General features: G+C 35.8%; 1 protein-coding gene across 4 annotated transcripts in view; it reads left to right on the top strand.

Moving 5' to 3' along the window:
* The window catches only part of TASOR (transcription activation suppressor), a 46731-nt gene that overhangs the window by 32760 nt on the left and 1385 nt on the right, over positions 1-12586 (top strand). For 2 of the 4 annotated variants that reach the window (XM_019724209.3, XM_019724212.3), the window contains exons 16-23: positions 205-346; positions 1592-1651; positions 5018-5946; positions 8719-8841; positions 9603-9762; positions 10227-10335; positions 11830-12008; positions 12209-12373. In XM_019724209.3, coding sequence (XP_019579768.3) covers positions 205-346; positions 1592-1651; positions 5018-5946; positions 8719-8841; positions 9603-9762; positions 10227-10335; positions 11830-12008; positions 12209-12373 — 1867 coding nt within the window. The remainder of the gene's footprint in view (positions 1-204; positions 347-1591; positions 1652-5017; positions 5947-8718; positions 8842-9602; positions 9763-10226; positions 10336-11829; positions 12009-12208; positions 12374-12586) is intronic. The other 2 variants (XM_019724210.3, XM_019724213.3) reach the window with 1 other exon arrangement.

The following is a 12586-nucleotide window of genomic DNA, read 5'->3' as shown; positions in this document are numbered from 1 at the left end:
GCTCTTAAATCAACATCAAATTATGTTTTGAAGGAAAACATGTTTTAATTTGAGGCTTGAGTATTATAACTTCACCAAGTTGATTTGACTAATTTATAATGTTTAGATTGAAGCTTATGAATTTGCTGTGAAAAATTAGTTCTTTATTTTTTATTTTAAAATTAATTGAAAAGAAAGCTATTGAATATGTACTCTAATTTTTAGGATCCAAATTTAATTAGCATGAACAATTTTGAAGATTGCAGTTTGTGTCCCACCGTTCCCGTTGAACATGGATTTCGTAGACAATCCAAGTCAAATGATGTTGAAGAGACTGAAATACATTGGAAACTGATTCCAATTACAGGTAAGAACAAGTGTACTGGAGATTAGGTTTGCATGATTTTACTTAGGAACCAAGTTCCTGAAGGGTTTCTTTCATCTTTCTAAATTCCACTCTTGGGTCATTAGGTGCTGTCTTACTTGGCTCTGACATCTTCAGTGTCTTATTTTGAACAATGTAAGGTTCATCATTGCTTGGTCAGCATCAGCAAGTATCTGCAAAAAAGCCTATTAAAAAATAGAGATTTAAAACACTTATTCTCCCCATGGACTTTACCATGCAAACTTCCAAATAAAAGTTGTTGGCAGAAATTGAGTTTCTAAAAAGGTGAGGTAACTGTGGAGATGAAATGATGGTCTTGGGGCAGCCAATAAATGCTGTCTTCTCAAATTATTATAGTAAGCTTCACTATAACAAGCTATCATCAAAGAAGTAGTCATGTTGAGGTCCATCTGTTTGAAAGAAATTTGATTTTTTAATATTGGATTATCTTAGAGAAATTGGATCATTGTGGAGAATGTCCTGAAATGATCAAATGCAAATATCCTAGAAAGCTTATTGACCCATGAGATAAGAACAGTTCAGCCAATTTTGAAAGATTTTACAGTATTGTAATTTCTCTGTGCAAACACATATACACACACATATATACATACTCTTAATATTAGTCTTTGTTAGCTAAGCATTTTTGGAAATATCTTCAGGGCACTTTTTTCTATTCCTAGACCTATTTAACCTTTAAAAAGAAAAAAGAACCAAAGAACTTTTTGCTAAAAAGTAGACTGGCATGTGACCTAGAAGCTTTGAGACCTCCAAGGACTATGAGAAGAATTTCTAGAACTTTGATGAATTTCCATAGGCTTCAACACCATTCTCTACTTAGTACCTTACCAGACAGGGCAAGAGGCCTAGATGTTACGGTAGAGAGGCAACTGATTCTCACTTAGGAGCTGGAGATGTCCACTTGAGTGGGAGAAACAGAATAAGGATGTAGTGCGTGTAAGATGATTAGCCTAACCATCCCTCATTTAGACACCTTCATAGTTGCTGTTTAGAGCCATTTGAAAGCACAACATCTAGGTGTTGATATTTCATCATCACCTGCATGGAAAGGAGAACAACTTCCCATTTCTGAATGACCCTTCAGGATTATTTTAGGCAAAAAGAGGAATACCTGGATTTGTTAGCATTTGGTTGTCTAAAAGGTGCTTAATAGGTATCACCAATATCTGAAGAAAGTCTACAAATCTAATGGATGCTTTCCCTCAGGAGGGAATGCAAGAAGCCCAGAAGACCAGCTGAGGAAACATGGTGAGAAACAAACACCAGGTGAGAAGGCTCGCTTTGCTTTTCCTCCCAGTGTACCCTTCTTCAGAATTGATGCTTACAGTTCTGGTCTTCCATTAATAGGGTATCAATTTAAGTTCTGTTGATTACAGAAAATTTGGACAATATCATATTTGTATTTAAGTTATTAATTGATTTGTATCAAATATTCTTTTACAAAGAATGTTTCAAAGTAGCTGCTGTGTATTCATAGAGATTACGTTTTCTAAACCCACAGTAAATTCTATGAGATGTGACTTGGGAAGACCTGGATATTTTTCATAATCCATTTCTGCAGGATATTCTATGAGAAGCTGTCTTCTAGTTTCTTTTAAACTTAAAAAATAAGAGGAGGTGAGGTCATTTACCTTTTAGGTACATTATTCCTAATCTTGAGTTTTATTACCCAATTCTTCTAATTGTAAAGCTAATTTCTGCCGATAATTTAAATCGGAAATTAGGAAACGCTCAGATTCCAGAAACATTTATGGATAGTAATGATTAGCTAGTTGCACTGGATGCCTAAAAGAGTCTTTTGTCTGATCTCAATCAATTCAACATCCCTATGTGGTCATAGGCATTTTCTTGCTTTAGAGTTTGGTGGTGGGTGTTTATTCCCATTTTGTTGATCTTCAAATCTTAGGTGTTTAGTTTCTTTTGTTTTGTTTTTTTGTTTTGTGTTTTTTTTTGGAAGAGCTAACTGACTTTAATTTTAGTAGGTCTTTGCAGTTGGTTATTCCTCTCTTGGTAATTGTAAGAAAGACTATTAAAGATTTTCTTGAAGAAAATATGTATCCTCGGAAAAGATGATTTAAAAATAAAAAACAGAACAGATATGTCGTGGATGTAAAAGTGCACAAATCTTGAGTATACTGCTCGATGAATTTTTACATACATGTTCCCTTCTGTGACCCTGCCCAAACAATACATAGAGCACTTCTGGCATCTGAGGTTTAATTCTGTGTCTTCCTAGTTGGTACTCCCCCTGCCATCAGTAGTAACCACTAAATGTGACTTATTTCACCTTAAGATAAATGGAACGTACACGTCCTCTTGATTTTGGCTCTTTTACTTAACGTTTATATCTGGGATTCACCTACGTTTTGTGTCTATCAGTAATTCTATCAGCATCTGCAGTCCTCTTATTTGGGATACCATCTTCCATTTTGTGATTGAAAGTATAAATATGTGAATGATGCTGCCTTTAGAGAACTCACTGCCCCCTTTGCACTTAAAAGTCAAAATACTGTAATGCTTGAACTACAGTAACTAGAAAACGTGCATTATTACGGATATTGACATGTGTTTCTTTTAAATCATTTATTGATGACATTTTAAAAATAAAATTGTCGATCTATTAAAATTATATAGGGGAAATTTGTGGAAGGTAAAATTAGGTGGTGATCATTTGCATTTTAAAAATGGATTTGGTCTAGAGTTTTTTAATGTGGCGAATTCCCCATGTGGATTGAAGTTATATTTCATCTTTAAAAAGTCCCTTTATCCATAGCCCTTCAGGAATAAGATTATTGTTCTGAACTATAGCTATAAATTTTGGGAACAAGTATTTCGTTTAAAATAATAAATGACTCAGAAGTTTTTAAATTACAGGTGGTCCTCCAGTCCATTTGCTTTACGAGATAAATATTTTTTATTTAGACAAATCAGACATTTGATATGGTACATAATTCAAGAAGTACAAAAATACTTCAAAAAGTAAGTCTTCCACTAGCCCAAACATTTTATATGTGTACTAAACCCCATATTGCAGATTTAAGGACAGTCACTATTCCTGAGTAATTTATGGAACTTGAATTTTCTGATTGATCAGTTTCATACAGTTGTACTTCTTACCTTGGTACATTGGATATTTGCTCTCCTCTTCTCCCACCTACAGACCTGCTATGGTCTTCTTATCCTGCTGACTGATGTCTTTGCAGTAGTTAATGGTTACAGTGGTTCGTGGTAACCACTGGGGTTGGTAGAGAAATGTCACAAGTGATCACAAGCTGACTGCTGTTGAGGCTGTTTAACCCTTTAGAAAAGTGTAATTGTGGGGAAAATAAAAAATGAATTTTGTGTAGAGCGGGCATGCTACTACACCTGGGTGAATAGCAAATTCACTATATCTTTAATGTACTGTAGTTTTGAGAACTAACGTCTTTCCCCAAAAATAAGACCTAGCTGGACAATCAGCTCTAACGCATCTTGGAGCAAAAATTAATATAAGACCCTGTATTATATATTGTATTAATTATTATTATATTATATATAAGACCGGGTCTTATATTAAAATAAGACGGGGTCTTCTGTTAATTTTTGCTCCAAAAGACGCATTAGAGCTGATTGTCCGGCTAGGTCTTATTTTCGGGGGAACACGGTACTAGAAAAACAATTTGTTAGAGAATGTTGGCTAAGATTTAAGAAAAATTAGTAATTTTTTAAAGGATAAAATTGTATAATGTGGATCTTCTAGGTAAAGATGATGAATTTTTTCTTTTCCTAAAAAACAATATTACTATAAATTGTTAAACTTACTTTCCCCTTGTTTTTTGAAAAGAGATTTAGGGTACCAGTTTTGAAATATAGTTTCAAAAGCATATTGTGATTGAATTTAGGATTTGTGGGGGGAGTTATGATCTTATGGTTGGAGCTAGTTGTCACGAGTCAAAATTAAATAGTTCTATTAGTATCAACTACCTGAACGATCTCTTCATCTCAAATGAGGTATTAGGTATTGTGATTTCCCTTGGAATTATTTTGAAACAAATAAAAAATAATTATGAAAGCACTATTAAAAGTGTTACTGTTAATACAGTTATGAAAATTGTTCTCTTCCTATATTATTGAGCCTTTTTCCCCTGATAAATTAAAGTTCCTAACATTGTAGGAAATCCACTGAGCAACCCCATATGTGAGAGTAAATCTGAAAACAGATAAAATTAATTTCCCTATATCCTGAATATAACTCTTAACTTGGCAGTTATTCCCACAGCATTTCAGTTTGGCATTCTTTCATTTGCCTTACACTCAATTTCATATTAAGACGGTATTACTATGGTAGACATTACTTCGCAGAGAATGTAGGGGGTGAGCAAGTTGTTACAACTGACCATCCTGATTGAAACATGTCTATTAAAATCAAATCTACAGAAAGGTAGGGAAGCAGAAATAAGCAAATCACTTAATTTGGGTTGATGACAAATTGGCCCTTGTTCACATCATTATTCGAGATTTTTATTCTACTTTCCAATGCATATAATTAGTTATAAATTTTTCCTGACATTTTTTTCTCATTTATGAGTTTGTTTTTTCAGATGTTATTTATTTTTTGAATTGCTCTTGTAATAATGAACTCTTCCTATGTAGGTATGAAATCACCAGAAGAACAACTGGTGTATCTGCCACCGCAGGAGGCCTTTCCTAACGACCCCCGGGTAATAAGTAGACAGAGAAGTTCTGATTACCAGTTTCCATCCTCTCCATTTACAGACACACTAAAGGGCACCACTGAGGATGACGTGTTGACAGGTCAGGTGATGACAGTGGAAGAGCAGTGTGTGCCAGCAGCAGAGCCGCCTGCAGTGAGCGAAACCACAGAGAGGACAGTGTTAGGAGAATACAGTCTCTTTTCTAGGAAGATAGAAGAGATTTTGAAGCAAAAGAATGTTTCATATGTCAGTAGAATTTCCACACCTATCTTTTCAACACAAGAGAAGATGAAACGGCTTTCTGAGTTCATATATTCCAAGACTTCCAAAGCTGGCATACAGGAGTTTGTAGATGGCTTGCATGAGAAGCTAAATACTATTATTATCAAAGCATCAGCCAAGGGAGGGAGTTTGCCACCAGTCAGTCCTAATGATTCTGGTACTAAGATAGCATTGAATCCTCTGAGAAGACATGTCATACCAGTTTCCTCAAGTGACTTCAACAGTAAACACCTTGAACCACTTTGTAGTGATACTTTGAAAGACACCAACTCTCATGAGCAGCATTCCTCTTCAGCTTTGGCTTTAACTGAAGTAGAAGTGAGCCAGCCACACCGTGCCACAGAGCTAATGGTGACTTCTGATCATACTGTACCTGGTGATACTGCTCAGGAACCAGTAGAAAAAGAAACAAAATCACCCAGTGATGTGACCATTTCTGCCCAACCAGCTCTTTCAAATTTTATAAGCAAGTTAGAACCTGAAGTATTTAACAGTTTGGTTAAAATCATGAAAGATGTCCAGAAAAATACTGTGAAATTTTATATTCATGAAGGAGAAGAGAGTGTGCTCTGTAAAGAAATAAAGGTAACTAAATGAGAAGATGGTAGTAATGTGTATAAACTTGTCTTGTTGGGTCTGACCTCTATAAAAAGGAAATTTTTTTTTCAAATGTTGGCCATATGTTTTCATAATATAATGCAGAGTGGAACAAAAGACTAGTAAGTTCAACTAAATTGAAAACCTGTGATCTAAGTATGTTAGAATTTAGAATCTTGTTTTACAGTGTTATTTTAAAGACCATTGTATACTGCAAATACCTTTAACTATTGATTCAAAGATTTAAAATGTTTCGTACTTGTGTTTTCAGGGAGGGAAAGAGAGAGAGGGTTAAAAGGAAGTTGTCAGTGTTTACCTCCTGTGGGGTTTATCAATCAAATAGAAAAATAAACTGCCCAGGTATGACCTAATGATATCTTGATACCCTGGTCATATCAAGGTTCCCTACAGCCCATTATTGGTCAAAGTATATGGTGATCCTGAAAGACTCCCCGATCATGAAAGATTCCTCACTGCAAGGTACATTTTTTCCTACTGAAGCTACAGAGTATACAAGCGTTTCAGGTATTTGGTTTAAAAAAATACACATATGTATTGGTGTGTGTGTTTTTGTGTGTAAAATTTGTAACAATCAGTATGTAAATTATAACATTGGAATAATTCTATCAGTTTACTATTAACCAATTAGTATTCACTAAACTATAGGCTTTTAATTCCTTAAAGGAATGCCTTAGGTTTTAAAATAAATGCCTGATCCCATTTATGGAATTTACTTACCATGATGAGTTTCTGACTGTTTTGTTAAAGGAAGCAGAGGAGACTGTAAGTAAGTGGTTTATAAGCTCAGAGTGGCCTAGCAACTCCATGCAGCGGGCATGTCCTGCGCCTTTGTCAATTTGGGGATCTCTTTGATCTTAATGTGGTGTGCCCAGGAGAACATGAAGGAGGTGGCAGAGTGCTCAATGTGTCTTCTAATTCCCTGTGATTTCTTGGGAAGATGAAACCAGACTTACTAGGAATTCCTTAGTTGCATTTTTGCCTTGTATGATTGAATGTAACACTTCTCAGTTTTTTTCCACACCCAGCAGCATGTTCCAAAGCATGTTACTCGGGGTGGGGTGGGGGGGGCATAGCTACATGTTGTGGGCTAGATGGAAAAATAGGTTGGGCACAAGTCCCAGTGTGCTCAGCATTACTCCACCTCCCCCCACCACATTTTTAACTGATTGTAACATACTGACAGGAAATGCATTTACTTAAGAACGGTACTTGTAATTCATTCTGGCATAGAATAAATAATTTTTCTGTTTTCTCTAGAAGAAAAGGATGTTGTGTTTTATAAATCTGATAGGAAAGAAATGAGATTGGAACTTTGTTTTAATATCCATTGGGAAATTTCCAATAAAAATGTTGCAATAGAGTAAAAAGCTTTATGAATAAAATTTTAAGCTTTCTAAATATTTCTGGAGTCAAACTGATTTGTTATTGTGTGAGTTAAACTGTCTTACCTAAAATGAACTCACATTTAAAGCTTTTTAAAGACAGCCCAAAAATTACAAGCAGGCCCATCAAACAGTAACTTACCTTTTCATTACCTGATTGTAGGGTTTCCAGGAGGGAATTCCCGCCCGTTCTCAGGAAATTTTTTTGCTTTCCCATTCCCGAATCCCGAGAAAAGTTGGTCAGGAAATCGGGAAAATCGGCTCCTTGAACCCAGATGGTTGGTAGTATCGGCCGTCACTTTGTGGAAACAATTCATTGTGGTGAACAGAAAACAGTTTATATCTTGGGATTCGGGAACGAGAAAGGGAAAAAAATTCCTGAGAACAAGGGGGAATTCCCCCCCTGGAAACTCTACCGGACTGTAAGCTGTGCTGAGATCTGCTTAGAAACTTTACAGGTTGGAGCAAAATGAAATAATGTAGATCGTGCTTTAGTTTGGGGCTACGCAGAAACCTCCTTTTTGGGTGTGACACTTGTAGACCACTCCTAAAAGAGAAGTAGACTGGTTATGAGGCAAGCTGGATTTAGAGTTATGTTCCTCTAACTAGCCATGCCCACCTGGAAAATAATCTGCTTTTGTGTCTGTGGAATGAGGAATGTGACCTCCAGAATCCTGCCGCTTGCTTCAGGATCCCATCAGCGAGCAAATTGCAAAGGGAACTCTGCCTGCACTACTGCCTTGTGTCCTTTGAAAGGGCACAGCATTGAAGGAGGTATTAGGTGGGGCCTTCTATTTTGCTTGAAGGTGTAAACTTGACAGACATGGCTAATTAGTATGTGAACACCATTGTACGTACTGAATTTCCTAATGAATGATTTTGGGGCTGTTGTGAATTAAATGAAGCTATAGTGGTTGGGAGAGTGGTTTGTAACTGAAGGGGAGTATGTCAGTAATATTGCTGCAGCTAACCAAGGGCCTGCTTTGAAAGAAAAGGAAAATGGGGCTGAGGGAATGGTTAACAATTGGGCTCTGGGTTGCCCAAACTAAGCAGTGGAGCTGGGTTAAGAACCTGGGCTAATCCATTGTTTTTATGGTTCTTTTATCCCACATTGGCATTTACTTGGCCTTGTTGTATAGCATTGTATCATTGTGACTGTGACCATTGAAGCTCTGAGCTTTAGATTCATCTATAAGAGCAGACTTGATGATTCCTGAGGTTCCTAGAGTATAAGGTTATTATTAATAGCATTTTAGCTTATGCTTATGTTTATCAGTTTATCTTGCATTTGTAGTGTTAAATGGATATTTGCAAAAAAAACCTTTTTAATATTGATTTAATTTTTTCTCTTCAACAGGAATATCTTATCAAATTAGGCAACACAGAATGTCATCCAGAACAGTTTTTGGAAAGAAGATCAAAATTAGATAAACTATTAATTATTATTCAAAATGAAGACATTGCAGGTTTCATTCACAAGGTAGACTATTAAGACAAATTTACTACTTATTTTGGTTATTAAAACACCCTTATAAAATCTTCCTGTCTTTGAGACTAAAGCTGTTTTTTTTTTAAATATCTGCATAAGCTTTAAAGGAGATAAAACTTCCAGGTTGAGAAGTTTAGGGCTTGACACCTAAATGACCCTCCCGTGAATCAGGTTGTGAGATTCAAGTTTGTACTCATGCAAGTTTACATGGCTACACACCACAGATCTTCCCTACCACTCAAATAGTCAAGAATTCAGTAATTCTTGAATGCCAGTGAGTCTGCTGACTATGTTGTCATCTTCATTTGTATGTCCCAGGTAAAACCTATTTTTTCCACCCTCTTTGCCAAATCAGTCCCCCTTTCTCTTGGATTTGGAGGTACCCCACACAGTCTTAGGAGCCCATCTCAAGTCCTACTGCCCTTTTGGAGCTTTGCCTGACTGTTCCAGAGCTCTGATTGTATTCACAGAGCCAAGCAGGTTAGCATTTTTCATTCTGTTTCCAGGTCTATTGTAAGTGCCTTCGAGTGTTCTGTTCATGGTAGCTGCACATTACATAAACGTTGGTCTATATATTTAGAAATAATGTTGGGAATATTCTGTGTTTGGCTTCCCAGAAGCAACACACTGATAATAGGTGAACCATAGTGCATTTTGTTAAAGACTTTTCTTACAAGTTACTTCACACTTGAGTCTATCAGTTCATTGCCTTATCTGTCCTTTTTTCTGTGTTTATTTTGGTATTTAAATAGGTACCTGGCTTGGTGACTTTAAAGAAGCTGCCTTGTGTTAGTTTTGCTGGTGTTGATAGTCTGGATGATGTTAAAAATCATACATACAATGAATTATTTGTATCTGGAGGTTTTATCGTGTCTGATGAATCTATTCTCAATCCAGAAGTTGTCACAATTGGTAAGCTTTGTGCACTCTTTTCAGTATGTAATTTCTGTCTTTTCTACTTTTTTCTCAATGACTCATTCATGCTTTTGAATGTATTGTCCATTCTGCCAATCACTGATAACGAGTACATTTCCATCATTTTCTTGAGCTCTTATTCAAATTTCATTCCCATTCTTAGTCTTCACAAATAATTTCCTCTAAATTTGGTGTAAAGCAAGGCTCTATACACCTACTACACTTGGATCCCTTCTGGTTTATTGTTATCAATATGTTCTTTTTTATAATGTGTAGATGTAACATTCTTAGATCTAAAAGAGAATATATAGATCTGTCTCCGTTAGAGGGGGAAAGAAGAAAATAACTACACAGGGATGTTGGTGCTTCTACACAGTATCACCAACCACTCCTTCCATAATTAAGTTGTGGGTGACTTGTTATTTATTGAATTTAAAATGAGCTTCATTATCTCTTAACAGAGAACCTTAAAAATTTTTTGACATTCCTCGAAGAACTTAGTACTCCGGAAGGAAAATGGCAATGGAAAGTCCACTGTAAATTTCAGAAAAAGCTAAAGGAACTGGGCAGGTAAGATTTCAAAAACAATGGTATAATGGTTGTTGATTTAACATTGTATTCATAAAGTTTCTCAATTTCTCTGTGTTTGTAGATTATGGATGTTGCTCAGTTTTCACAGATGTCCTTAGTCAACCATAACGGAATGTAATATTGAATTATTCTAGCCTGTTTGCAAGTGTTATTCTTGTTTAGATAGAAGTTTGCTAAAGCTCTAGTTATGTACATACTGTTTCCCCAAAAATAAAACCTAGCCGGACCATCAGCTCTAATAAGTCTTTTGGAGCAAAAATTAGTATAAAACCCGGTATTTATATTATATTATACCCGGTCTTATATTCAAATAAGACCAGTCTTATATTAATTTTTGCTCCAAAAGATGCATTAGAGCTGATGGTCTTGCTAAGTCTTATTTTCAGGGAAACACGGTAGGTAAAAGTGCTTTAATCTTTGCTGTTTGGGGGTTTAGAATAATAATCAAAATGGAGTAATCAACATTCTTCTTTTTACTGAACTGTGTATGCCAACTAGATCAGGTTCTCTCCCAATTGAGGACTACCTTAGGCAGCTAGTTTAATAGTATCACACACAGAGACGAAGATTAATCTCAACATAAGGGGATTTGTGATTAGGACATTCATTTACATAAATAGATGATTTCTAACATGCCTAGAAGTCACTTCCCAAAGTATGAACCTTGGAGCACCAGTTATTTTAACAGGCTCCACAGTTATGTAATCTTACTACACATTTAAGGATCTGAGAAACTGTAATTAAGAATTCTGTTTTACAATTTCTCAGCCAGCCAACATTTCCTAAATTTGGACTACAAAACATTTCTCCTAATATATATTGATATTCCATGGTACATCCTTAGGAAAGTACAGGCTTAACTAATTTTAAAGTATTCAACTTATTGTAGTAATTCATGTTTTAAAAGCATGTTTTCTCTTCAAATCGTGTGAAACAGGCATTGGACAAGTCTTATCTTTATGTAACACATAAATAGTACTGAAGACCAAAGATCTAAATTCTACAAAGTTGGTACCCTCATCTTCTTGACTATAGTCAGTAATTTCTACCACTTGTTGCCTTGTGCTGGAGACATAGAAATAGCTTAGAGCCATGTATTTTTTGAAGGAAAGATTTGTATATTTTTTTGTCCATTTATGCCCTTCATTGAAGCTCTGAACTGGTGAAGCTAAAGAGAATTGTAACTTGTTATTTAGTAAGTAAAATGACTGGTTGAGATTTTAGTCTACACTGAATAGTTGGCCCTCAGGCTTTGCACCCAGAGAAAGCCCTTGGACTTAACTTACGTGTGGGTTGCAGAACTGCTCTCTCTCTCTCTAAGAAGCTCCCCTACATCAGGCAGTGGGCTAAGCAGTGCAGGTGTCATTAGTTGCCAAAAGTAATAAATTATGGTTTTAATTTGTGTTGAAGCAACAATTTCCATAGGAAATTTTAGAAATGCTGATCCAGATACTGAACTACTTACTTTCACAGATTGAATGCTAAAGCTCTAAGTCTGTTGACGCTTCTGAATGTCTATCAGAAGAAACATCTCGTTGAAATTTTGTCATACCACAATTGTGATTCACAAACTCGAAATGCTCCAGAATTGGATTGCCTTATCAGACTTCAGGCTCAGAACATACAGCAACGACACATAGTCTTTTTAACAGGTAAAGAAAATCTCTTAAGCTTTCTGCTATGAATATAGGAATGTGAATGAAAGGATTTTGTGGGGTCGTGGTGGGTATTGTTAAGCTATGTTATGAAAATGTGAAGCAAATAATTTTTTGAGGGCTGGGGGCAGGCATCATCATTTGTCCATGTGCATTTTCAAGTATTTTATACTCAAAACATTTTCTTTTTAATTTAGAAAAGAATATCAAGATGATTTCCAGTTATACAGATAATGGAATAGTTGTTGCAACTGCTGAAGACTTTATGCAAAACTTTAAAAATCTTGTGGGCTATCACAACTCAATCACAGAAGAGAACCTTCCACTGCTTGGTGCTAATGAGAATCTTGAGTCACAGTCAGGTAACTTTTTAGTAGTTTTCATTTCTTTAAGGCAGACAGAAAAAGAGGAACGGTTTGCTCTTTTCATATAGTGAATGAAATGTCTATTTTCAAACCACTCACCTCAGTGTAAACAGCTTCAGGGGAAGCGTTTTAAGGAATTTATAATTCTTATTTAGCATACACAAAATCTGCTAATTATACTGTAGTCAGTACAACCTGTTAACTTTCTGT

This window comes from Rhinolophus sinicus, chromosome 5, assembly GCF_057876585.1.
Source record: "Rhinolophus sinicus isolate RSI-liver-muscle chromosome 5, RSI-T2T, whole genome shotgun sequence".
In the NCBI taxonomy this organism is placed as follows: domain Eukaryota; kingdom Metazoa; phylum Chordata; class Mammalia; order Chiroptera; family Rhinolophidae; genus Rhinolophus; species Rhinolophus sinicus.
The sequence above is the reverse complement of the archived record's forward strand: the minus strand, read 5'-3'. Positions and strand labels throughout refer to the sequence as shown.